At 47.0% G+C, this 25,088-nt stretch overlaps 1 protein-coding gene across 1 annotated transcript in view; it reads right to left on the bottom strand.

Annotated features, from left to right (window-relative positions):
- The window catches only part of LOC149336140 (uncharacterized), a 28,587-nt gene extending 4,868 nt beyond the window's left edge, over positions 1-23,719 (bottom strand). The window contains exons 1-4 of the mRNA XM_089554084.1: positions 23,651-23,719; positions 14,801-15,050; positions 13,746-13,973; positions 10,664-10,873 (exon numbers count right to left, since the gene is read on the bottom strand). Coding sequence (XP_089410210.1) covers positions 10,664-10,873; positions 13,746-13,973; positions 14,801-15,050; positions 23,651-23,719 — 757 coding nt within the window. The remainder of the gene's footprint in view (positions 1-10,663; positions 10,874-13,745; positions 13,974-14,800; positions 15,051-23,650) is intronic.
- Between the last annotated feature and the right edge of the window lie 1,369 nt (positions 23,720-25,088).

Genomic DNA, 25,088 nt, shown 5'->3' with positions numbered 1-25,088 from the left:
GAGTCGCTTCGTGCGCGCAGCGGAGCCTTGCTCCTCGCGCGCCCCCGGGACGGGGTGACTATTGAGTGTGTGTGTATCAGCTGGAGGACGATGTGAATAAACGTCTCCTTTGTGAACTTGGAGGCCTATTTCTTTGCGGCGAATCGCTCTCCTCCCAGCGGAGGTTGAGTGCGCCGCATCGGTGTCCCAGTGTGTGTGTGGTGACGGCTGATCGGGGCCCTTGGCTCGCGCGAAGCTCGAACCCGCGGTGGGTGGTGGCCTGTGTCCACGTAGAAACCCACAACTGGCGCCCAACGTGCTAAGTCATTGGCGCTTACGCCCTTGATGGCACATTAGCCGAGCAGGTCGCCTTGACGATCACGCTTGCGCACCATGTCTAACACCCCCAGCGGGGCACTCGGCAGCTACATGTCGGCTCCCTACGGAGTTGTAGCGTCGTTTGATCCGCTGGCTGCTGTTCCTTCGAATAGCTAGACACCGTGGTTGGCCGCGGCCCCCATTGGGGTTACTGCGGCACAACCCAAAATGTCGACCACGCGGCTCCCATTGGAGCTGTACCGGGAGCACCCTGCGGTGCATCCGCTGGTCACATGCCTCAGCTGTGCATGCTTTCCGCCCAGTGCGAAAGCAGTTCGTGTCACGCTGCCGACACCGGCAGTTTCGAACAGCAGCAGCCGTGCACCGCGAGCAGTCAGTTCTGCTCTGGGAACGGCGAGGCGCTGGCCCGGTTCCCTGTGGAAACCACGCCGCTCATCGAACTAGGAGCCTTGCCTCCCTCGTTCGTGCAGCCCACCCAAGCCTCCACTGAGGCAGGGGTGCAGTGCGCTTAGTTGGCTGATGCGGCTCCGCGAGCCTGCGGGTCGGCTGGCGCGCTGGGCTCTCCTGATACAGCATTACGACTTTTCCGTGCAGTGTCGAAAGGGGAGCACAAACGTGGTAGCTGACGCGCTATCCCGTGCCCCACTCGCCAGCGGCGCCTTGACGCCTGTAGGCGGAGGGGGCGAAACAGCGGTCGAGCCGCCGGGCGGCAAGGAGGGGGAACCCGCAAACGGGTTAACCCATTCCGCTAACCAGGCGAGCAGCGCTTCGCAAAGCGGACGAGAGGCAAAGCTCTGCGTGAGCGCCTCGGAGGTGCCGACGCGAACGGAAATTTTGGCTGCAAACCTGAGTGGGGACGAGACCATGCTCCCCTCTGGGATGACTGGAATCGTTTTCAGCCGTAAGAGCTACTGAAAGCCCAGCAAAATGACCCCTTTTGTCGCGAGGTGAGCGACGGTCTCAGGGAGACGGAGCGCCGTGACGCTACTTGTATTGTAGCGGGCGCAGGGGGGCAGAAGCCAGCGTGTGTCGCGGCGAACCCCGGGGGTTCATATTTGCTGGACAATGACGGGCTCGTGCTGAAGTACATAGCCACCGATGACGAGTCCATCGACCCGTTCAAGGTGGTTATCCCCAAAAGTCTGAGAGGTGCACTGTTGAGATTCTCTCATGACGAACCACTGGCCGGTCATCTGAGTGGCTCCAAAGTTTTTGCAAAACTGAGCCATTCGGTGACGTGGCCCGGCATGAAGCGCGACATTTCCCGCCATTGCCGTTCCTGCCATGTCTCTCAAGCGGTGAAGTCACGGGGCGGCAAGCCGCCTGGAATGATGAAACCGATTGACAGTGTGCGTCCGTGGCAGATGGCCACCTGCGATTTGATGGGGCCTTTCCCCAGGAGCAAGCAGGGGTTCATAGACCTGAAGGCCTACGCGTCACGGTCTGACGAGCTTGCGCCGGTACCCATTGGTATCAAAGGCAAGCGCAAAGGCACAACTGGTGCTGCGGAACGCAAGCGTACGGAGCACCGGTACAATCTGAGGCGACGGTCACCGGCGTGATTGATGCCGGACGGCGGACTCTTCCGCAACCGAAGGCACGCAGCCTCAGCTAGCTGGCGAGCTTTCTCGTCAGGCCCTACCCAGGTGAAGCACGGTGTGTTATTTTTTTTTTTGCAGCATGCTCAGTTCCAACCTTGTGTCTTTATCTATTTATTTATTTGTTTGCTTGGGTCAGTTTCTAGCCACTTTCGTTTCCCGCTTCTTCATCTGTTTTCGTTCTAACGTACCAGACTTGTACATAGGCAAACTTCAGCCCGCTCGCGCTTGCTCTTATCTTCTAGAAGGAATAGATTGGATTAGGTGTCGTTTGTACAGCGCGCCTTTTCTCATTTCCGGCCCGACTGTGGGTGGTTGGCTCGTTAAGGAGCCGTGTGTCGCGGTGCGAGTTTTGTGCGGCCCGTATGGAGGGGAAGTTGGCGGGGCGTTTGGGACGATGGGGGGCGGAAAGTGCACCCTTTGACCCTCGCCGCGGCGCCTCTGGACGCTTCTGAGGAGGGGATCGTTGTCGCCGACCAGCGTCCGCGCACTCGCCGGTGTATGCGTGGTTGCGGCTGTGACTGTGTGCGCGCGTAACCATGAACCAAGGTGACGCCTGGGAGTTGTGCCGTTGTGTTCTTCTGCGTGAGCGCGAGGATGAGAAGGACCCCTCGCTGTGGCCAAGGTTACACATCAGGACGCCGCCGAACGTCCTCGCCCATTTCAGCCGGCGTGAAGGGGGTGCACTAACTCTCTTGTGCCGAACGTGTCGTGTCCAAGGGCGCGAGGTCAGTGCTCTGCCGCGGCCCCGTCGTCATCAACGCACCCTACATCAACGGAAAGAAGACCGCCATCAGTCGTCGGCCCTCCCAACGCGTTCAACTTGAAGTCTGCGAGCGGTGAGTCGCCGACCGGCCCATTGGGCCGCGCCATCGAACTTTGAGGCTGACATCCACCTGTCACATAGTTGTACAGTTGAATTCACATCGCCTTGTGTACCGTGTATATAATCTGCAAGCTGTTTTGATTTACTGAAGCGTATGCAAGTGTTGTTTGCCTTGTTTTTCCGTTGTTTTTTTTTACATTGTTCTGGCTGGAACTGAAGTGTAGCTAGTTTTTTTTTGTGTATTGATTTCTTTATTTTGGCCGCGTGCTTTGCCGATGGGTAGGAGGGCATTTAAGGAGAGGGGGATGTGGGAATCTGGCTTTCCGCCGTCGCCTTTGCGCGGCTGTGCCGGCCTACCGCGTCGTTTCTCCTCTTTCCCTTGCTCCCGCCTCAGGCGGTGGAGAGGCGGCTGGGTGACTAATCACTGTCATTTAGCCACAGCTCCGCCCCGGCTCCCCAAGGGCCTTTGCCATTGGCGCCTTTTGGCGGGAATCCGGGACCCGTTTTGGCGGCCGCGCATCCCGCGACCGTCCGAGCGGGGCCGAGAGAGAGATCCCTCCAAGACAGCGTAAGGTGCGTACGTTACTGTTTGTCCGTGCCGGCCTTTGCCGTTCGGACCAGGGCTTACTCGAGCTCGCCCGCACGTGTCCTCTGACCTGCAGCGGCTCGAGCCTGTCCAGCGGGGTCCAGCGACCTCCGACAGGCGTACCTTGCGTTGAATGCCCACTCTCTCTCGCAACCGGCCCAACGGTCGACACGAGAGAGAGATCACAGCACTGCCGCGGGGACATTCTCCTGCAGCGGCGTGGTAGCGGTGCGCATTACTCGAGTCTCTTCGTGCGCGCAGCGGAGCCTTGCTCCTCGCGCGCCCCCGGGACGGGGTGACTATTGAGTGTGTGTGTATCAGCTGGAGGACGATGTGAATAAACGTCTCCTTTGTGAACTTGGAGGCCTATTTCTTTGCGGCGAATCGCTCTCCTCCCAGCGGAGGTTGAGTGCGCCGCATCGGTGTCCCAGTGTGTGTGTGGTGACGGCTGATCGGGGCCCTTGGCTCGCGCGAAGCTCGAACCCGCGGTGGGTGGTGGCCTGTGTCCACGTAGAAACCCACAACCTGAACCGCACGGTACAGGAAGGGAGGAAGTGGGAGTGAAAGAAGAAAGAGAAAGAGGGGCCGTAATGAAGAAAATGTAAATTGTATTTGAGGAAAGGAAACTACGCAGTAACTATCTCACATATATCGGTGGACACCAGTCAAAAGAGTGACAACCCTGCTGGCATGCTTCTGCTGACAGCCTTCTGTCGACAACGATGAGGCATTGAAGGCTTCGCCTTAATGTTATGCGGATCGTGAGCGTGGCCGCGAATGCAATGTACGCGCACAGGAGAGGGGTATTTTGTGAAAAGTTTGGTGAATGGACTGCGTAATGTGGAATGTGCGCCGGGCAGGCTTAGGCTGCTAAAGGTGGCAAGGAAATCAGTGTAAATGAACAATATCGAATTGGGTACGAATAAAAGAGAAGCAATTGCATTGTGTATCGCTTGAAGCTCCAAAGCAAGGGGGAGCAAGCATCCGCGCTATATGTAGCGCGGGAGTTAAAATGAGAATGGGAGGGACTGTAAACTAAGTTAACTCGCTGCAGTGCTGTGCGAGATGCATCGGTGTATATTACACACCCTGAAGGGAGTTGCGCGGCTGATACCGGCGCCGCTGCAGAGGAGCGATTGTCTGTTTGTTGAGATTATGACCATGGTGGAAGAGTCTGTAAACGATAGCGACCTTTTGCGTGCTCTGTTTGCCTCACGCTGGTCGATGATTTCACTTAATTAATGTATTAAGTTGAGCGTACTCTTGCAGAATCAGTATGGATTTCTTAGCTTCAGTTCACCTAGACGCAAAAGCCGACAATTAGAGCACCTGCCCAGAGATAGCTTACCCTCTGGTCAGGCAAACCAGGACGGAACACCGCACACAGCTTCCACCAAGCCTTCACAATAGACGTGCATATCAGCGAATTACAGAAAGCAAAAAGCTTTCACTCTGCTTTTGGTCAACCTATATGGCGTCCAGAGCTTTGCTAGTTCAAGGCTCTGACTATGCCGCTACAATAAAATGAATGGGAGGCCGGCATTACATAGCGATGCCAAATACGCACCTTCTCGCGGTTTGGAAGGGTGCCGGAAGCTTTCCGAAGCCAAGTGGTTTCCTTTCTTAGCAAGAAAGACTGAGTAGGGAGGCCTAGAGCAATGATGCTCAATGGAGCACTTCTTCTTTCATAGCGATGCAACTGCTAGCGGATCAGATGATTGTGATGGTTCAAATTAAGCGGTACAAAAGGATCTTGGCTGAAGATCACTTTGGCTAGGGTGATTCTGTTCTGAATAACGTAAGAAAACATTAGTGAGGAATGTAGCCTCAAAATAAAAGCTGTAGATTGCCTTGAACGACAGCCGGCGGGGAGATCTCACCAAGGTACGATTGCGCCGTTTTTTTTCCTGCTATAAAATGTTGTCAGCGAAGTAAAAAAAAACTATCATGAGACGGCGTTGGTGCTTAAAATACATATATGTAATTTATTTTGTACTATATTGTAATGAGCGGAGAACACAAATCACTGGAGACCAGGCCCTGCAATTCTGCACCGTCCTCATCTGGTTTCACTCGGGTAGAGCTTTCGTTAGTCTGAAATAGTCTGAAAATTTTGGTTCTTATTATCTCGGACACATGGTATCATAATCTTGATATTGAACCGCCACAATTAGGAAGGCAGCAAAAAGTCCTCAATGTGAAAAAAGGACTACCAAGGTAAAATGCCTGACAGGAATTTTTTGTCTTCTATCGACCATAAAAATTTTCAGTCGCATGTAACACGGCATTACAAAACATTGGTCTGCCTCCAGGGAAGAGGGCTACGCTAACCCCTGAAATGTACCAACTCTTCCGTCCCTTTTCGAAGGAAGGTGCGTAGGATGAGGCCATTGGGCAAACGATCTGATATAATGTTTACGTTTTAAGTGATTTATTTTTTAACAACTTGGCCCGTTCACGTGATTTATGTTTTTGACACCTATATATCGACCTTGAGGAGTCACTACCAAACGCAGTCACGAAATTTATGTAAACCATGTTCACAAAATATATTTTACTGCACCATTCGAGAAAATTATTTTTTTTAAGAACATTTTTGATGACCTGTGTTGACCTGGAATATTCTCGGTGTGTGATGACTTGAGTGGGTAAGTGCTTTAAAAATTCGTTACTACAAACAGCATCTTTTTTTACGACTGGCTCCTGTCAACCATTTGATGTAGGCTTGTGCCGTCGATTACGAGCAGTGTAGTGAGTAATTAGGAGGGCGACGTGAACCAAAACACGCAAGTAGCCCCGACAGATTTCATTGAGCCGAACTATACTACCACAAGTCGTGTCAGATACCGATCTACTCACTGCTTTAAGCAATCATGTCTTCATATCAAATATATGGGGTGAGGAATCAACATTTCTATCTAAAACCTGAGGACCTTGTCTTGATTTTAATTTTACCTGCATTTCGTTCACGATGACAAAAACTGACAGGGCGATTACCTGCCGTGGTGGCTGAGAGGTTAGAGTGCTCGGCTGCTGTGCCAGAGTTCCCTTCTTCTTCCCTTGACTTACGGCGTGCTTCGGGTGTCCATCGAGATGTGGGACAATTACCGCGCCATTTCCTTTTTCTCGAAAACTAATTATCAACTTTTTCAGTTACGATACTAGGCGATGCAAAGTTAGAGGTAGCTGTGGAAAGATGCTTTCCGGTACGCGAGCACTAAAACAAAAACACACATATGCAGTGCAGACCGTACTCTTAGTTTACACGTCTCTGATCTGACTGCCCTCCTTCAATTCTTCGGGCGGCAACACCTTCAAGGCTAGTGTGTTTAGCAGCCGCTGTAGAGACAGCGCATATGCTGGTGCCGGCTGCGTCGCTGTCTACTTGCCCAGAACGACGAGCAAGTGGTACCGCACTAGCTACGAGGACGAAGGATCCCGGACGCCGTGTTTGCCATCGTCGTAAAAGCATCTGGCCCGCCAAGTGGGACCGGGAGGAGGCACAGGGACAAGGAAGCATCCCGGAGTCGGTGCTGCCTCTAGGTGGAGCGATCACGTTAGCACCCTGTGTGCACAGCTTGTGTGCGTAGCCTGCGTGCTCCTTGCGCCACCTTTCCCAAAGTAAACCTCTGGTTCTTGAGAAAGACGTGCTTGTGTTAGTAGTCACCTCCTGTCAATGTAAACAATTGAGACCCAAGAGAGATCGAGAAGGTCCAGAAGAGGTTTCTGCTATGACCTCCTTCTCTCTGCTCTTCTCTCACGGTTATCTCATGCATAATCGCGAATGCCGCTCACACCAGAATCTGACCAAGAACACTTGTCAGCTAAGAGTGACCCAGAAAGAAGTCTACAGCTTTCCACAACGCTCCTTGGAGTGCAAAATGTGTTGAAGATGTTTATAATGCTACTGCCAGCAGTAAAAAGGGTATAATAATCAAACAAAAGACAAAATTTATAATGCTGTCAGCCTTTTTCGGTGTAACAAAAGACTGAAATCTCTTTTATTCTAACAAAGACATATATATCATAGAAGAATTCTTCCCATGGTCAATCGCAAATCGGCAGGCTGTGAACATAAACAACATAAGCACACCTGCAGTATCTCTACTACGAACGCAAGCGCATTCAAGTCTCTTTAGGGCTAGTACTGTTTTTATATATTGCACGAAGCCTCCGTGTGAGGCCAGAGGGCGGAGACTACCCCTCCTGGAGCGCCGAGGGCAAAGCCGGTTATTACGTCGATTATGTGGTGGTGATAGTAGACAACTCGCTGAACGCAGAACAACAGTGCGCAGGGGATGAGGGTGATACCAAGCGCAACGGCTTGGAACGGGCTCTGGTAGCTCCACAACCTGCGGACACCATGGGTGAACAGGAACGCCGTCACAAAGCCCGTTACGGTGGCGTGACCGGAAGGAAAGGAGCCTCCAGACTTGCGGCTGTTAGGTCCCGAGCAGTGGTAGTCGACGACCTCCCCTTGGTCCGACGTGTCTGCTTCACCACTGTCTTGGAGTACACGGTTGCCTGTGATACTTTGGGGAACGCCTACGCCGATTGTGTGCTTCAGAATCCTGGTATCGTTAGAACTTCCGCGGCCACCGGTAAATGTCATCTTCACCACGTTAACGCTGGGCGACTTGGTGGGTCTGGATATTTTCGAAGAAATAAAAAGTTTCAATTTCTTGAATCGAAAGGGGGCTAAGTAGCCCAGTTGTTCAACACTTTGGAGGTGTCAATTAGGCTGGCACCTGACATTCTAAAATAATACTGGAAATAGTGACGGACCTGTTGAGTAAATAATACGGAGTCTTGATGGTCCTAGTAGCGCTGGACCTCCTCTTCCGGACCACAGATTTCGGAGGGTTAGCTTCGCCTGATGGATTCCGCAAGGTAATCATGTATTCGGGGGAGAATGTCGCTGATGCCATGATATCTGCGAGTCCTTAAAGAATAGGCCGTAAGCTTCAGCGCAGTGTACAATCTTGTTCAATCATGCGGCGCGCCGATCGCCTAAAAGTTTGCGAAAACCAAGTGATACTTCTCTAAAATTCATCTTGAGCGAGTTGAGCGAGTTTGAGAGTTTCATCTTGAGAGTTTGAGCAAGTTTTCCTACTGATTTATTTTTGTTTCTATTAACTTATAAAATTCAGGCAGCTAGTGATTCTGATAAGCTGTTTGGCGCGCTGTTTATGAACCTCTCTAAAGCTTTCTACTCAGTAAACCTTAACATAATCTTCTCAAAGTTGAATTCTATTGGCGCAACTGGCTCTGCGCTTGATCACATGCGTAGGTACCTATTTAATAAAGAACAACCAGTAGTCATCTGAGAGAATTATTCTAAATTTAAATCGACTAACATGGACGTACCTCAAAGATACATCTTTGGACCTGTTTCTTTTCTGATATGTATAGATCTGCCTAACTGGCTTCACTTGTCTAAATGCGTAGTATATCTGGATGAGAAAATCGTATACATTTCATGCAATTTTAAATTCTTTTCACAAAACGCAGACGTTGCTAATGTAGCAACCTGGTGTAAAAATAGCTAATAATTCCCCTCAGTGGAATTTTTATTTTCAATGTTCAGCAGAAAGCTATGCAAGTAACAGTATCTATTACTATGAGTTCCGATATACTTCTGTTGCGTACACCACATTTCATGTAGCTGAATGCAAAAGCATTTAAAACATAGTAAGCACATTGGCTTTGTAGCAAGAAGAGCAGCGTACGGCATAAAAATACTGATCAAGATGAATTCGTATTTTAATATCAGTATCTTAATATCGCTTTACCATGGATTAGTTCCCGAGGTGGTATTTACACAACTCACTTGTACTGCTTGAAAGATTTCAAAAATCGAGTAGTATAGATAATGTTCAGTCATTTTATGTCGCAAGCTTCACCTCTTCTTCAAGCTCTTAACATTTTATCAATGTCGCTTTAACGTAAATAATCTTATGGTATTTTGGTTTCTAAGCTCATCAGTGGCAACCTCAGACATCCATCAGTTACGACAATGAGATACCTTACGCGCATGAAGCAAGGCATGTAGCTTCAATGAAGCTTCAATAGAACAACTTCGTATGAAGCAACAATTTTTTTTTAAATTCAGAAAGATTACAGAAAATTCACAGCTCAGTTTCTTGCTTCGTTAGTTTGAAACTCGTTGCCATTGCAAGCAGGAGGTGTCAGCAGTTCATTCATTTAAACTTAAGCTGAAAGATTCCTCCTTAGAAGTAGATAATTTGCTTCTTCATTAGTCTAACTTCCAGTAGTTCCGATTCTGATTTTTTTGTTTTTATTACATTGTGTTTGTATATATAGCAGGTTCCTCTCAATCTGTGACTTTGGGACCTCCTTTTGTATTTATTAATTGTACTTATGCAAATATCTCTGCAATGTAAACCTTCAACCCTCGTAATCAGCGGCGTGCAGTTCCCGGCTGCAGCAGACCGGAAGTATAACAGCCAGAAGCCTAACTAGTCACGAATAATTGCGTGTTAGTTAATGAATTCCTGATTATGGCTCCGGTAATGTCAACAAATAAAACTAAAGGGTTGATAGTTCTTTACGTAATGCTGCATAAGAGCTACTCTTCAAGCTTGAGGGACTTGAGGCAAAAAAAAACATCCAGTGTTTTTACATGAGGAACACAATAGTTCGCGGCCACACACACTGGATATAAGCAGAACTGAAAGAACATTGCTAACTTACACACCACAGCAACCTAAACCGATGAAAAAGACAAAAAATGCTTGCATCGTGAAAGTCATAAAGAAATCAGCCGCCGCGGTGGCTCAGTGGCTATGGTGCTCGGCTGCTGTCCCGAAAGACGCGGGTTCGATCCCGGCCGCGGCGGCTGAATTTCTTTGGAGGAGAAATTCGAGGCCAGTGTACTGTGCGATGTCAGTGCACGTTAAAGAACCCCAGGTGGTCGAAATTTCCGGAGCCTTCCACTACGGCGTCTCTCATAGCCTTAGTCGCTTTGGGACGTTAAACCCCATAAACCAAACCAAACCATAAAGAAATCACGCGATCACGAATGCAATGCAGGCTGACTTGCTCGAATAAAAAGGTTGAGCTGAACAGCACACTGAATGCAGCTTTTTTGCCAGGCGCAATATATTTCCAACATGCTTCACGTGCTAGGAGAGAAATTCTTGACGAAACATGAAAGATCGAATAAAACTGCTAAATCAGTTTCAGTCTGCTGACTAATATGGTTTGGACGGTCTTGTTCGGAGATGTTTTTTTGTTGCACAACGCTTTTTTCCTTTACTGCTTTAAGCGCAGGAATTCTCGTCGGAAACATCGTTTTTATAGAGACCAACTTACCTTGGTTGCTCTTAGAGAAGCTGCGAGGAGAGAGCGGGTCTGCTGCGTTGACTGCCGTTCCCGTATTGCCTGTGGATGCTTTAGTGGGCAGCTCCTCGGGACAAACCAATACCTCTGTGCCGTTTGGTGTGAACACGGCGGGTCGGCATGAGTCGATGAAGTGTGGCCTCTTGGCTTTGGTCAGCATCTGAATGGCGAAGGCTAGATTCCCTGCGCGGTATGAGCCGAATGAGTTATTTGAGTCCTGGTTTGATGGTCTCGCAGTGGAACCTCACTTCACTTGTGATGAAAGGCCAGGTGGATGGCTCTCACTTCAGCGGTGGGATTTCTGCTCCAATTGCGCCAACGTGGTTCTTTGTATTAAAACTGGTATTTGCTGCTAGACAATGGTAGTGTTTACGCAATCCTGCCAACGGTGCGCCAAAACACTGTTCCAGCATCCAAGAGACACGGCGAATGCGATGAGGTTCAAGCTACCACCTAATACAGGTATGCAGCATGATTCTGACTCCTTCTCTCCAAGTGCGAAGAGAAAATAAAGGTGACCGACGCAATGCAAATCCGTCCCATTCTGCTCTACAGTCCTTTAAACCAGCTTCTATTAGTACAGGCTGTGCGTGTGTTTTGCACACCTACTTCGGCGGCGATGCCAACACTTTCCCAAACCAACCGAGGAAATGAACATGCAAAGAAAAATTGCTTTTATAAGTGGTGCAAAAGTTGGGTGCTGATAGATTTACCATGATTGTATATGGTAGAGTCACGTCTCCGCTTCGGGTAAATTGGGAGCCACTTTCTATGACGGGGTTTCATTCTCCATCCGTTGGGACTCGGCGCACGCATGCTCTCAAGATTATACTGTTGCTGACGTCATCCACCACATGCGTGTTAAGTATAGTTGTGGAGCTAGGATGCCAGACATGAGTCTCTTCGTCGCGAACACTTGACAGTAAGCAGCGAAGGCATAAGAAGTACCCGGCAACGCTGAAGCTACAGCGATGCAAATAGCGGTGCTACTTGGGAAGAGATAACAGGGAAAGGCTGGCTGGTTGGTGATTCGTAGTTGTATGAACATCGTAACCGCACGAACGCCAAGAGAAGAAGAAATAAATCGACTGCACAGAGCGCGGCATTTCAAATGAGTCAGAAGACATGTCAAATCTATGCATTCGTCGCAATCACACCTGGAAGTTGAAAAATAACCATCAGAAAACACTGCCAGTTTGTCGTCTGTGGCACCGATTTCCATCTAGATATGAGAACTCTTTTTTAGTTATCGAGACGGATGTCTTGCAGACAAACAAGCCAAATTCTTTTCTTATATGTATGCTTCGAAAATTTCTCGGCCATTTGTGTTTCAAAAGTTTTGTTTCGCTCAACCTAGGCGTGCATTCACAGCGGTGGCGACAATGGTCGGCCAGTTTCCCAGCTGCCATTGTCGCCACTGCCATGACTGCACGTCTCGGTTCCCTGAAAAGAGAATCTTGAAAAAGTTCGTGTCGCAAATTAGCCGGGAAATTTCTGAGGCACACTGTACAAAGATAGAAGTCCGCGTATGTGTCAACAAAACATCAGTCTCGCTGACTAAACAAGAAGTGACTTATCTAGGTGGAAATCTGTGCCACATATTCCAGCATGACCGTGTTTTGTTATGGTTGTTTGCTAATTTCCAGGTGTGATTACGACGAATGTATAAATGTGACGTCCCCCTGGAGTAATGCTCAGTTGAAGTTCCGCGCTCCGTCCTGCTTCTTTCTTCGACCCTTGTCGTTCGCGCGGTTACAGCATGCACACAAACTGAGGCGAGTACTACGCATGAGCTTGATAACGGTTCACGATGATAGTCTCAACAATGTTGACAAGCAAGAAGCCTGCGCTATGCCGTAAAATGGCGATGCCTTGGTCGTGCTCCGGCTTTCAGCATCATAATTCTAACCAAGCGAAGCGGCAGCGCTAAACTCGGAAAGATTGCAGCGGCCGCTGACCACTTTACTTTTTCAGTCTTTTCCTAGCGGAATTCGTACAATCGGAGCTTGCATAAATGTGCTAATGATGATACGCAGGAGCCTAGTTAAGAGCCAGTTTTTAAATATGGCTGGCGAGGTTTTAAAAAAGAAACTACGTAGAAGCGATGTAATCTAAAACAACTAAAATTGGCGTTGCTCGATATTCACTCCAGCTTTTGTCCTCAAAATGTTTCGTAATAATAGCAATAGAAAATCTCACCATTTTATTTGTTAAAGTATGAGTCAATGCGACCGCATTTGGAGTAATTCGGAGACCTGTCTACGTCGACTGACTACAAACCTGCACTATTAAAATCTTCGCGCAGCGCGCTGAGCCTGACGCAAGTTATTTGAAGGACGCTCTGTATTCGCCTTTTTGCCTTCCTCGATATCGCGTTGAGGCTACCAAACCCGGAAGAGATGTTCGAATTAAAATTTCACCTTCTACAAAGCCTGCTTCAAAATTATCTTGGCCATTTTATCCCCAGTAATTGCTACCCTTGTGATATCGAGTGCTGAGGGGCTGCGCTGGAATGCTCCCTTTTTAGGATATATTTGGAATATCGCTGCAGTGCAATGAGGCTGAGATTTACAGATTATCTAATGTTGGCTTTTAGGTCATTTTTTATTTGGATGCTTCGATGAGATAATAGATAATTCTGCTCAGTCTGGGAGTAGATGTAATGCTGGGTTTTATCAGCTGGGACCACAGTTTTTTTTTTGTTTTTTGGAATGCTAAGTCATTTAAAGCCGAGGAGTACTCCGTCAGAACTTCCTTACCTTCGTCATATCCGGAGCGGTGACCTTCGACACGCTAGTGTTTCATAAAAGCGGCTGCCTGTCGAAGCAGCATGCACTGGAAGTTTTTATGAAGCCAGCCGTGCGTGCACACAATTACAGTGCGTCACATGATGTGCATTTATATGAATCACACCCTGAGCCAACATTTAGCCCTCTGAAAAAGCGCATAGACTGTAGCTACTGTTTAAGGCTGCTATTGCGTTGTGAGCAGTAAGCGGCCATAGACGCAATGAGAAAACGCGAAAGTGGAGCCAGGCTTCGCTGTCCACCGTTACCCAAGGTCAAGCCTCCGAGGAAAAAACGTCGCAGACACCGGGCCGCCAGGTAGCTCGCTTCCGACGAGCTCGCGTCGGGGCTGCGAAACTCGACGAGCAGGACGACGGCTGTGCCAGACACGATCATCAGTGGCAGGAACTGTGACGTCGGCATCCGGTCCGGCAAGAAGGGCGCTTGGAGGGTGGGGTCATCGCAGCGGAAAGGAGACGAGGGTGGCTTCTTTCCGGCTGCAGGCACAGTGCATGGAGAGGTTCTCTAAGCGGAAACATCGTTCTTTACGCGAAAACATCGTCATGAAATGTGCTGAAGATGACATTGAGCACTTGCACACAAGTTGACGCTTTTAGAACTTTTGCCACATGGAAGGTGGGTTTCTCAGCACGAGTGAAGAGGATGTCGAAGGACAAAGTTAAAAAATAACTGTCATGGTATGGAATTGGTATAAAAACGCTTAAGAAATGCAGCACACGAAATTCTGGCAATGAAAAAGGGATATGCGTTCAAAGGAAAGTTCTCCATTTGTAAAAAGGCATCGGATGGGCAGCAGCTCGGAGTACGTGACGCCTCTCGAGCCAGAAGAACCGGAGCCACATGAACTGGTGGCCGCTCGGTCGTCAATCTCAGAAACCTCAGTTAACTCTCAGTCGTCAAACTCAATTTTAGGAATCGCGTGAATGTGGTATTCTTTAGGGAATTCGACGCCGATGCCTTTTACATTAGAGAAGGTACTTAAAGCAGGTGCCCCAGGAAAATGAAATTTTGCGCTATGCAGTTTACCCAGAGGAAGTTTCAACGATTGCGCATTACACTTATGGAAGAGGCTTTCGGGACGTATCTACGAAAACTGCTACTACTGCGTGCAAGTGCTGACCGAGGTCACAGCTTTGGCTTTGTGACCTACAGATTAGCGCTCTTCTGGTGACTAAACTACTCTGGGTTCCAAGTCTGCGTACTTTAAAGCGTGCGTGACTTTCCGCGGGGGCAAGACACTAGCCGCGACTGCGGAGCAGCCACCACAGTGTAAAGTTAGAGATATATCACAGCTCATTCGTACCTGCAAGGAAGTAGAATGTGCACGCAAGGGAGAAGGTGAGAGCCACGGCGTACAGAGCACCCCTGGAAGTGCACTGTGGGAGCAAGTTTATGACGAAAAGCGCCACTGTTCCATGCGTGCTTTCGTGGGCACTGGCTGCTTCCGCGCGGGATGAAGACTTGAAACCTCCTTCTTGACTAGGCTGTTTTTCGAATAATGCTGCAGTCGAATCGGATGCTATCGACACGGATCTTCTAGTGCGGTTCCTTCTCTGCAAGAAAGAAGGAATTGAGCCTTTCAGTATTTCACCTTTTAGGAAGGCCGTCATAATGTCGCATTCCATCCAGGCAGCCTTCGTAGATATTTCTGCGGATAACTTTGCATAATACCAAAGTTTGGAAGTCTAGAAAACACAACGAAGAAACAAAGATGAAGAAGAGTCGCATTCAGATATAAGCAAAGAAAGCATGAGAGGTACAATGTGTGCAAATGACATATGTAGTTCTCAGGGTTAAGGAAATAGCGACCATGTTGGTCGACGGGACTTATATTCTCTAAGACGAACACAAAAATTGTGGAGCCACGCGCTTCTCAGCTTGTTAGGCGGCCCAGCGAATAGTAACAGATGAGGTGTGGTTGGTTATTTAAAGTATATCTGTCTATTTCTCCTCATGTATGACTGCTTGATATTTGTACATAGCGTTCCTAACTCTCACTTGTTAGGATTTCCATTTTTTTGTGAGTGGCAGCGACGCGTCAATTCTTAAACATTCAAGTCGCTTCTTTTGTTGAGTGCCTCAACGAGATACTTGGTCGTCTTATCTCAGCCCTGGCAGTGATATCGGGTCTCAACCAAAGGCAAAAAGTTTTTTCCTGTGACTCGTAAGGCAGCCGCCATGGAAGACGTTTAGATATTCCTGAGGTCTTTTCCATTCATTATTGCATTTACTTTTTTTTGAGGACATAAACCGTTACAGAATGAGTCAGCATCCTGTACGTCAGATTTTCCTCACTGGCCACACAATGCCTTTCTCAGAAACCCTATCATCTCTTCATCACAGATGATTTCATGATCCCCTGGCATTGACCTTTCTTATATTAGTTGCCGAAAGCGCCTGCCCTGAGTTAAAGGTGCATGGATATTTTTTAAACGAGCGTCAAATATAGTTCGCACATGATAAGATTATTGGTCTCGCCTTTTTTCCTAGAATACTGCCACACCTGGTTCGCGACCTTACGCGTGGTTTAGGCGTCTTAGGCAGGACAACGACGGGGCGTTGACAGCGGACATCGGGCGGTTAGTCGGTCAGCTGAAAAACGCGATCGCATCCGCTCCACCTTTACTTCAACTTCTTCGCTTCACGAATCCTACCCTGACGAGGTCCAACGGAATGAAGATGAAGCATGTTGACATAAATATGCAGGAAGAAATTCCTCTCCCACCATGCTTTAGCCCACAAAAGGGTGATAAAGAATGGGACTAGTCCTCGAGAGCCTTCTGAGTGAGCGAGATCAAATTTGGTGAAGACGGTCAAGGGTGAGCCTGAACAACAAAAAAAGGAATGAAAAGGTGACAAACTTGAAAGAAGTGAATTTAGTACGCTAATCGTGGACAGGCTGAACCAAATTATTAACTGGTACAAAGCATGATCAAAAATAGGCGCCGTTGTGATGTTCATACTAATGCTGCGTGAAAAAAACAAGGACAAAGCGATCGAGAAGAAACGAAACGGGCGCACAATATTAACTTGATTTTTATTGCGGAAAAGGTGCCTATAAATTCTCTACAACTCGCGGCGTAAAAACAACAGAAACAATTTGTGCAGCAGAAGTATGAATTCCAACCAACTTGCCCTGTTTACCGTCCTTGTTTTGATGTTCTTATGCATTTAACCTCCATAAAATGTTTTTAAGATCGACTATCGAGCGGAGAAATGTGAAAAATGAGTAGAGCAAAATAAACCGTAAGCGTTTCGAATACCTCATGTGTTTGACGGGGCGAAATTCATAACTCGGATATATTTCACTTTGAAAGAATGGTTATCGAAACAATAATTATTAATCAGAATATTTCGAGAAACCCTTCTAGCAATGATCTTCTAATTAGACAAGAACCAAAGATAAAATGAAATATAATGAGCACAGTCTTTGAAAACTTGTAAACTAGGCTAGCAATGCCACACGACTCAAAATTCGAACGTTGCAGGGTGTATTAGAATTGAAATTGCTGAAAAATAGGGCTGAAATTATTTATTCGCAGCTTTCGAATGCACCGATAGCGTCGCCATCCTGTTATGCACAGTGTATGTATCGAGTGCTTCACACTTACTGGTTCACTTGGTTCTTTTTCTTGCATTTTGTGCGCGGAGCTGCCGTCACTTGTTCTGCTCGGTCTTCTCACTTCCTTAAAAAGAACGTTTGAAATTGAAACGTATTCGAGAAACCCTTCCAGCGATGATCTTCCCATTAGACAAGGACCATGGGTAAAAGGAAATGCATTGAGCACAGTCTATGAAAACATGTAAACTAGGTTAGCAATATCACACGACTCAAAATTCCAACCTTGCAGGGTGCATTACAAGTGAAATTGCTAAAAAATAGGGCTGAAATTAGTTATTCGCAGCTTTCGAATGCGCCGATAGCGTCGCCATCTTGTCATGCACAGTGTATGTATCGAGTGCTTCACACTTACTGGTTCACTTGGCTCTTTTTCTTGCATTTTGTGCGCGGAGCTGGCGTCACTTGTTCTGCTCGGTCTTCTTACCTCCTAAAAAAGAACGTTTGAAATTGAAGCACAGGGTTATTTGACGAAATTTCTTTCCTACAACGTAAATAAAAATAATTCGGCTAGTATTTGTTGGTCCTGGGACCGATTGCAAGGAACTAGCGAGCAGATCTTAGTTGTAAGTAGAACCCCACAATTGCTGGAGTGTTGCGGCTCCGGTATCAACAGAGCACTTTTGCCCCAATAAACTGGGGCGGAAGTACCCACCTGAACACTTTTGCCTCAATCAATTGAGGCGGATATTCGATAAGAACACAAAACTGGTAGCCGCCTGAAACTGCTGGGCCTGTTTACAGTCCAGGATAATAAAGTAAAATTTTAGTTGTTTGTGTCATCGTTGGACTTAGCTCTCTTTGGGGCGGATTTGCAGGAGCTGGGCAAAGAAAATTGTATTATCAGCCAACCCGATTTTGCCGTTTTATGGGCGGCTAGCATTTCGCGATAAGATCGATAAAGTCTACTCCAATATTTTACTGCTTAAGGGTGAAACCCCGATAACACCCTCAAGTAGGCTCTCTCTCTGCAAACTCTTACCATTATAGTTCTTAGCAGAAGTCATCATCATCATCATCAGCCTGACTACGCCCACTGCAGGGCAAAGGCCTCTCCCATGTCTCTCCAATTAACCCTGTCCTTTGACAGTTTCGGGCACTGTATCCCCGCAAAATTCTTAATCTGATCCGCCCACCTCATTTTCTGCCGCCCCCTGCTACTCTTGCCTTCTCTTGGAATCCACTCCGTTACCCTTAAGGACCAGTGGTTATCTTGCCTTCGCATTACATCACCCTGCCCAAGCCCAAGAAGTATTTCCCGCAAAAGCCTGCTAAAGGTTAAGCCACTGTTCTCAAGGATACAAAGTTGTGGAGTCCAGTGAAGGCTCAAAGGGTGCTCTTACCACCTTCTGCGAAGCGAGAAGAGGCGTTGAATTTTGCTGTAAAGTGCTAGCTGCTTCTTTTATGAAAATGTGGCGTTTCAGTTATCACCTCTGCTGGAGATTACGCGGAAACCCGGCAGCTGTGCTGCTCAACAGACATGAGTGTTCGATGCGCAAGGCGTACGATATGCGGATGGCCCTCAGTAGCTTTATGGAGTCGAACCAATTTCGGCACTTAAGAAAAACCAGCCAAAAAGACGGGGACAAAGGAGAGACGAGGCACACACAACGACTGGACTATCAACTGTGTGCCTCGTCTCTCCTTTGTCCCCGTCTTTTTGGCTGGTTTTTCTTAAGTATAATGTACCAACTAACCCAGATTTCAACTCTTCTGCAATTTCGGCAAACTGGTCTTTGCCGACTACCGCAGCCACGAGATGCAGCAATCGAAAGGCAGAGCAGTTGTCACGTTACTTACCATATAGGAATTTTTCTTTTCGCCAGGAGCCCAGGAGGCTTCTGTTTTTTCTACTTCTCTTCTTCTTCTTCCCACAGTAAACATGGCGCATACCCAACGCGAGGGGATTGGACAAGGTACGGTGGTGAATGCCAATGAGGTATATGTGCGGGAGTAAAAAAAAATGTACTCGCAGCTGCTGCCAGCTGTAGGTGCGGTTTGAATGATTACTGAAAAAACGCGATTGAGCCTAAAAAAACAATGCAGGTTTGCTCCTGACGTGGCTGCTGAATACTAGGAGAGTAAAAAATTCAGGGTGCACTTTGACTGTTTAAAGTGCTTAGAGGGGAAAGCATTTTCCGCACCACTTTGACTGCCTCTGTGGCACTGGTGGCGTCACTTCTGGATGACGTCACACATGATTCGTGACTAATTACTATTAATGATAAATTGCTAATCAATGACTAATTACTGATCAATGACTAAATACTGATTAACTGCTAATTAATGATGCTTAAAGGGCAGCTGCAGCACTTTTTTGAAAATTTCGCGATATTCAAGGATTCAAATCTATGTAAGCTGTAGGTAAAGCATGCCAAGTGTTTTTGCACTAGCGCTTAAAATAGTGACGTAATCGACGATTGAAATTTGCGCTTCTCCTGAATGCACTGTAGGAGTGCAGGAAAACTCAGCGTGACGTCACGGAAGGTATGATTTCAAATTACCGCTGTCGTCAGCCACATCCTGCCCTCACGCTTTAGACGCTGCCAAACAACTGTCGGCAGGGTTCGCCTTCGGTGACGTTGGTTTTTTTCTTTCAAAGCAGGCATTTGTGCGTTGGAAATGTACCGATACCTTCGATGACGTCATCATGCGCCCCCCACTTGGCGTTGTGCGCTGCGGAGAAGCTTGAAGGGCGTCCGGATTTTAATAGGCGATTACTTCACTATTTCAAGTGCTAGCCCAAAAAGACTTCGCATGCTTTTCCTCCAAGTTTCACACATTCGACCCTCTTAAGCTCGCTGATTTCTAAAACCTATGCAGTTTCCCTTTAAGCTTCGCCTTTAGCAGTGAAACGGGACAGCGTGTTGTAGCGCTGCCAGGGAGTCCATGGAACCCCACCACTCGTTCAGCGCGATGACTTGCCCTTTGAACGCAACGCTTTATGAGGAAAGGAAATGGCGCAGTATTTCTCTGTCATCTCGATGGACATCTGAACCGCACTGTGCAGGAAGGGAGGAAGTGGGATTGATAGAAGAAAGCGAAAGAGGGGCCCTAATGAAGAAAATGAAAATTGTATTTGAGGAAAGGAAATTACGCAATAACTGTCTCACATATCTTGGTGGACACCCGTCATCCTTTTGAAGAGGAAGGAAGTGGAAGTGAAAGAAAAAATGAAACGGGGGGCCGTAATGAAGAAAATGAAAATTGTATTTGAGGAAAGGAAATTACGCAGTAATTGTCTCGCATATCTCGGTGGACAACCGTCAAAAGCGTGACACCTCTGCTAACAAGCTTCTGTTGATAGCCTTCAGTCAAGAACGATGCGGCATTAAAGGCTGTCGCTTTAATATTTTCTTTTTGCTCAGCATATACGGCCCTGGACTAGCTCTCGCTGGAGACAAAAAGTGGGCCTTTTGCCTTTGTCTTTCACAGTAGAGATTTGGTACGTCCGATCGATTTAGGATGTCCGATCGAATGCTAGCCCGATCACTTAACATGTTTTTAAGATTATGTAAAGCCCTCGCCATATATATATTGCTTTTCTTTATATCGCTATCTCTCTTTGTTCACTGCTGTATTGCCCTGTGAACGGGGTGCTGGCCTTTGTGAAGCCATTACAGGCTGTTTGCTAGCACCCCGTAGCATCACGAGTTTTGTAACATCATTGTTGATGCTAAATAAATTTGAATTTGAATTTGAAATTTGAATTTGTATTGTGGATTTGGTTTCTTGTTTAAAATGTATTTTGATGGAATTCATTGTTAAAGACGTGGTTAGAATCGCTATGTCAGTATTTCATTAGAGGAAGCTAATATCGCAGCCACATTTACGAGCCGGCTCTGGCCCCTCGGGCGTGCGCATAGCAGGGCGGCCTCCCACTGATTACCGGATGGGGAAGGGCTGAGAGATATCACCGTATTTTTCTGGAAGGTCCATAGCGTGGGGAAGAGATCGGCAGTTTCTGCACAGTTCCTACATATTCACTCTAATGTTCTGGGTTCCTGATGTGTATTCATTTATGGGAGGGATATTAATTGGTGATTCGTATACTTCTGACAGACATTCCTTCGCCTCAGCTGAATTCTTTCGAATGCCTTGGGAACTGTGATAGCTCTAGCCTCTGTTTCAGTATGACGTCAGCAAAAGTCTAGAGGGTCTCATCATGGTTATAATCTTTTTGACATAGTGTCCGATTAATTCACGTGCGAGCGCGTGGGCGAGTAACGCTGCACCGTGCTCTTTGATGTCCAATTACCATATTATGATCACTCTTTTGAGCACTTGCATCCTTGGATATCTGAACGGCCGGCTCCAAGACCCGACCCTTGATATAGTTTATGCACTGGGTTTGAGAGTGTGAGATGGGTACTGCCCGAGGGAGCACCTGATTAACGAAGGCTGTGAATCCTTCGTCGAGAATCGTAACGTGTCCGGATTAGGTCGAGTCACTGCCTACTAGTCCATCTCCTGGATCGGTAGCTCCTACAGCGACAGCACCGCCATCTCCCACTGTGTGCGTATATTGTCTTTGGAGATGTGTTCTGTTTCTTCGCAACGTTTTTTTTTTACGTTCCTTGTCTACCTTGCTGCATGTAGTATGCGCATACTTAAGGACGGCGTATACGTAATTTCGGTCCTTGATCTTATTCGTATCTCCGGTTTCGCCATCGTACCCTGGGAGAATATTCCAAGCCTGCCGAGAAGCTTCCTTCTAGTCGTAGTGGATGAAAGTCTGAAGCTTTGACTGCTTCTGCGGTATAGAATTACACTGTTACCATGTTGCGAATACCGAACATTATGAGTAGATCACTTGAGGTGTGCGATGAGAGCCATGACTGTTTTTCGGCTTTGCTCTTGATTGCATCCAGCCTCTCAAATTTCGCGTTTCGATACAAAGATACGGCGTCATATGCATGATTGTCAATAGAACGGAGGCTTGGACTAGTGTTACAGTTACACTCACTTTCATCCCGCGTATTCTCAGTATAACATAGAATATCAATCTGATGACTGGTTCCGCCGTTTTCTACAGTTTTTTGTTATCATGAAGCTGTAACTTCTGTTTGCCCGAATTACCAGTCCAAAAATTGCAATTATTTTAAAGTTCTTAACATGTATTGCCCACTGCAGCGAACATCTCGTTTAACCACGCATGGCTCATCGTACAGACTCTGCCACTGGTCCTCAACACTGCAGCACATAGAAGCATGGCCCCGGCTCTGCTGGAATCATCGCTGCCGGCCGGTGGTGTCATCGCAGCTGGCTGCTGGAATTTTCCGAGCGGGTCGACCTTATCGGCCGCAACCGAGGATTTGAGACGAGAGCGAATTGATCCTGTCTTCAGTGTGAGCAGCTGCACTGCAACAATCGAACATGCCATTTGACCACGCATAGCTTATCTTAAAGGTTCGTTATTACTCTCATGTTTGAAGACTTCGTTCGAATGACCTTTGCAATGTTGTGCTGGTACTCCCAGTGAAGTATGTCGCATTTATAAGTCTTCTGTGGTCGCACCTTATGATTTTATTCTGTGGCGATGTTTAACCTAATCCAGTTCCTACAACTGATGAAATGTTACAGAATATATTGGAGAAACAAACTAACATTGAAGGCTGGCTAGCCGCCATTTAAGTAAAGCTGGTGTCGTTTATGGAATACTGTTCTAAATTACTGGCGCTTGAAGGCACTGTTCGCGAATTAGAACCTACTGTCAGTCGCCAGGAAGAAAAACTGGTAGATCTAGAGGACAGATCGAGACGCAACAATATTATTGTTCTTGGTGTTAAAGAAGACGCACATGAAACAAGAGACACCATTGAAAAGAAAGTACATTCGAACCCCAGGCAGAGTGCTTCCCTGTACTAATCATCCATTCGCCATTATGTCATATTCCCCTAGAATCGACCTCTTCAAGTACGTACTCTTTCCTCCCGAAAAAGACTGCGGAATTTAATAACCTCATTCCGCATGTGTTGCTTGACCCGAATATTCCTGAGAGTTATTGTGCTTCATGTAGCAATGCGTTTTTACATAGTATTTTCTTTTTTCCCACCATTTAACAGCCCGCGAAGGGATTACAGTATTGTGAATAAAATAAATTCCTCACATTAAAACACTGGGTTCAATGAGGATCAGTTCCTTTTTAGCATAGGATACGTTGCTGCCCTCAGCATGACTCTCTACATGGTGCCTGACTGACGGCCTTGGTCAGTCTCCGGATCTCCATCATTAAACCGAAAAGTAATATCATCTGCGTACAAGGCATGTTATATACATTATTTTTTTAATTTTTTCTGGTACTTAAATGAAAGCGAGGTAGAACAACAACGGTGAAAGCACCCCTCCTTGCGTGGCTGCTCTGTTTCAGATCGAATACTTGCAGGTGGTTATGTTTCCCGCCCTTCATACTCCGCATTTGTCTGCTAGCAAAATGTGAATGCAGTTGAAGGTCCCCCTACAACGCCCAAAATGTTCTAGTCCGTGTTGAGTACTTTTATGGCTCCCATTGTCAAACACACGGATTCATCTCACTTGCGTCTGGTCTGGAATAGAGATGTGCGCCTTGGACCAAATCTTAATGCCGGGGAGCAGGCCCTTCATATCGAGGTCACCACCCTCCAGTTTGCATGTATTTGCAGAAATGTATTTTTCAAAATACATTTCTACAAGGTCATCACCTGCATCGTAGCTTTCCGTCTCATCACTGACGAATCACCAAAACTGGAGAGGTTTGAACCACTCCGAAGAAAGGTACTGTCTTATATATAAAATTTACCAACGGCATGCAGCTCAACGTGAAACTTACAGGTCAAAACAGACTGTTGTCGTGGTGAACTCTGAAGTACCATTCCAGTTCAGGTATTGACAAGAAAAAAAATGGGGAACAAGCACGGAGGACTCTATTGCACCGAACTTCCCTTCTAGCTTGCAGCGATACAAAATGTTAAGGCATCTGCTACTTGCTGCTCACGTTTTGCTGCTTCTTTCTCTCATGGATAAAAAGAAACAAGCAAAGAAAGTTCTAGCCACGCTAAAGTTTTCTGTATCGGGAATTGATCCGGTAGACGGCATTCTTGTACTGAAGCGCTTGCGGATGAATCACGTTTCTTTTCTTTTTTGCGCATGCCATCTTGTTACCTTTCTACTCAACTTCGTGGTTCCCACTTCTAAAGGATCTGATTGACGTTTCGTCGTCCGATGAATCTAATGAATCTAACGGTATCAGAACTTTGTAGGATGTTAGACTTTTTCAGGGAGTGAGAAGCTCCCTAAACTTAATTTCGTTTCCCCTTCTCACATGAACAAAAATATCGACATATAGGAACACAGTAGTAACAGAGAAAATGAAATGTCTTCTCGAATAAAAAATGTTACAAAACTTGAGTAGATGTAGGCAAGGCAGACATAATAGACAAAAAAATACTATAGCGCGGAGAAGTATAAGGGTTTCTTGAAGAAACGGGAGAACCGTGCTTAGCTCAAGGGCTTCTTTTCCGGCGTCTCGCACCTGCGCTCAGTTCATGAGCACTCGCTGTAAGGGCTTTAAAAAAAACTTAGTCGCTAGGCGCGGTGTTTCGGGGTACGTCCGTCTTTCTTTCTTTTTTTTTTTCGCCTGCAAACACTGCAAAAGGAAAGAACGAAAGCAAACTTTCTCACTCGCCTTTTTAGGGCAGCAGGAAAAGACGTTCTTAAAGCATATGGCGCTCTACTTAAGTCAGATACACTTAAAAAATCGACTAAAAGAGGGGATCGCTGGTTTGAGAGGAATTGGGCAGTACGGTGTCTTCGATAGTCTAAAAAGCGTATTATTAAATTCACAGCTACTCACTTCTCTTTTATTAAGAAATACCCGGTGGCTACAAGCGTCTCATTACGCTTTTCAGTACATTTCGTGGCAACGTATCAGATATGTAAGCCAGACATTACTCCGTACTTTTCTTGCCTGGATCCCGGAGTCTGCATGAAAGCC

Source organism: Amblyomma mixtum, chromosome 7 (assembly GCF_055824585.1).
Source record: "Amblyomma mixtum isolate Tamu chromosome 7, ASM5582458v1, whole genome shotgun sequence".
NCBI lineage: Eukaryota > Metazoa > Arthropoda > Arachnida > Ixodida > Ixodidae > Amblyomma > Amblyomma mixtum.
The sequence above is the reverse complement of the archived record's forward strand: the minus strand, read 5'-3'. Positions and strand labels throughout refer to the sequence as shown.